At 57.0% G+C, this 2,405-nt stretch overlaps 1 protein-coding gene across 1 annotated transcript; it reads right to left on the minus strand.

Annotated features, from left to right (window-relative positions):
* Positions 1 to 2,197: 2,197 nt before the first annotated feature.
* Positions 2,198 to 2,380, minus strand: SPRG_18330 (hypothetical protein; the record flags this gene model as incomplete). Its single annotated transcript, XM_012357768.1, has 1 exon — positions 2,198 to 2,380. A coding segment is annotated over one exon (183 nt), but the record flags the coding sequence as incomplete, so codon positions are not given.
* Positions 2,381 to 2,405: the final 25 nt, after the last annotated feature.

Here is a 2,405-nt window from a genome sequence, read left to right on the forward strand (position 1 = left end):
CGTCGACCCGCGCATGGGCCGCCGGCCAACGGCCGTGACTATGCAGTTGTCATTCGCGATCGGACCGAGCGAGCACATCAGTAGGCATCCATCGAGCGCCCCTTGCATTATGTAATCAATAGAAAAACGCGGTTTAAGAAGGACATGCATACGACGTGCTTGCCGCGCCGTGGTGGAGGCGGCGATGGTTTTCATTCAACAAATTCATTGGCCGTGGTTGATGGGTCCGCCGTGCAGACGCTTCAACGCGGACGATGGCTTCGGCGCTGAGATTGACGGCAATGGTATCAATCAATCCTTGTGGAGCCAAGAGACAATCGTCCACCGGTAACCATCGTGTTCGAAGTCAATCAATCAATCCAACGTGTTCGCGTTGAAATCAAATGAGCAAAACGAACTCAAAGACTTCGCATACTACGCCTGAATGCGTGGGAGTTGGCACCAGCACTTGGTCGTTGGGAGTGAGCTCAGAGATCCATCCCGTGGTGGACCCCACTCGCCGAGGGATAGCTCGCGCGAGGTCGTACGCAGGCTTCTGTACTCGGACCACGCAAGATGCTATCTTGGGTGTGTGAGGTAGGCGCGGCACAAGAGTGGCAAGGTAGAGTGCAGTATCCAGACTTCCGAGTATGTACAATATGAGAATCGTCGCCTAGAGACCTCGAGCCATGGCTTGGTTAGCTGGCGGATCGTCATGCTATCCAGCGTATATATTGATCAAGCTTGCGCGTGGGCATTGGGCGCAATATTGAAAGCCTCACTCGAGAACCAATGGGATTCGCGCACCGTGCGACGGACATTGGCAGCGCCTGTTGATTGGTGCTCCTTTGAGTGGTCAATACGTGGCACCCATCATTCCGCAAGCGTCGACCGAGCAGCAGGTACGTCTGCGAAATGCTATAGGCTCACTGGACCTCGGAGACTTGCTCGTCTCGGCGTATTGCTGCGAGTCTCTCGGCTACCATGGCCTTCGCGACCCAGCTCGTTGATGGAGTTATAACGTTTCGCGCTGCGGTAGAATGCCACGAGGAACAATTTTGACGGCCAGCGAGCGCGAGAGTATTTTGGCCTTGAGCCACTCGGGGCTCTCGAACCGGGCGATCGCCAAGCAGCTCCGCCGGTCCCCAAAGGTTGTCAACCACTTTTTGAAGGACCCGGACGCGTACAACACGGCAAAACGACCGGGTCGCAAGCCAAAGCTCAGCGCAGAGGCGACGCGGCGACTCGTCGCGGCGGCGTCCGAGGGTATTTTCACGGCCCGACAGCTGCGTGTCGTCCACCAAGTGCCCCTCGGCGTTCGTCGCATCCAGCAAATCGTCTCCAGTGCCGAGCCGTTCCGCTCCGAGATGCCCAACTTGACCTCTGCGCAGATGCGGCAACGCATCCTCTTTGCCAAGCGTCATCTCGAAGCCCAGTTTGACTGGTCCTCTGTCATCTTTAGCGACGAAAAGACGTTCTATCTGAACGTCCACCAGATCGACGACCAGATCGACAACCAGACGCACCAGCTCGTCCAGCCCGGTGCGTCGATCACGGTCTGGGGCGCATTTGCGGCAGATGGCACCAAGGTGCTCGCAATCCTCGACGGCAAGCAGGACGCGATCACGTACTGCATGACGCTGCAGCAGCACTTGCTGTCCATGTACGACCGGTCTCGCCACACGTTCCAGCACGACAACGCTGTGGTCCATGCGTCCAAGGCCACGGCAGCTTTTCTGCGCATGAAGAAGGTCAAGGTGCTGTCGTGGCCAGCTCGGTCGCCCGATCTCAGCCCGATCGAGAGCGTCTGGCGCCACGTAATGGGCGAAATCTACGCCGACGGACGTCGCTACTCGTCCGTTCCTGCCTTGCGCGCTGCGATCGAGACAGCGTGGTCTCGTACGTCGAGTGCGTACCTCAAGACGCTGGTTGCCTCAATGAACAAGCGCTGTGTCGCAATCCTCATGAAGCGGGGCGCTCAAGTGGACGTCAAGGTGGTTTAAGCATCTTGAGTCAATGAGATGGTTGCACGAGCAGTCGGAGTGGTTTTGAACCAGTATGTATGTATCATGGACCTTGGGTGATACAACGTGTCGAACTAGTACTTCCATACTACTCTTCACAACGACTGAGGACCTGGAGCATGCGGCAGAGCCTGCGATCCAAAGCAAGTGGCTACCGGTATGCAAGGATGACGACGTTCGTGTGTTCAGCTAGGCTAACTGAAGAGATGCTTCTTGTTCTTCTTGCCGCCCTTCTTCTTCTTGACCACGTCGATGGACCGGTCCTCCCACTTGCCCTTGGAGATCTTGACCGGGCGGTTGCCAATGTACTTGCCGTTCATTTCGCGCATGGCCTTGGCCGCGTCGAAGGGATCGAGGAAGCTCACAAAGCCATAGCCCTAGCGTCCTACATGAGCTCCAGCC

Source organism: Saprolegnia parasitica (assembly GCF_000151545.1).
Source record: "Saprolegnia parasitica CBS 223.65 unplaced genomic scaffold supercont2.1128, whole genome shotgun sequence".
Taxonomy (NCBI): Eukaryota; Oomycota; class Saprolegniomycetes; order Saprolegniales; family Saprolegniaceae; genus Saprolegnia; species Saprolegnia parasitica.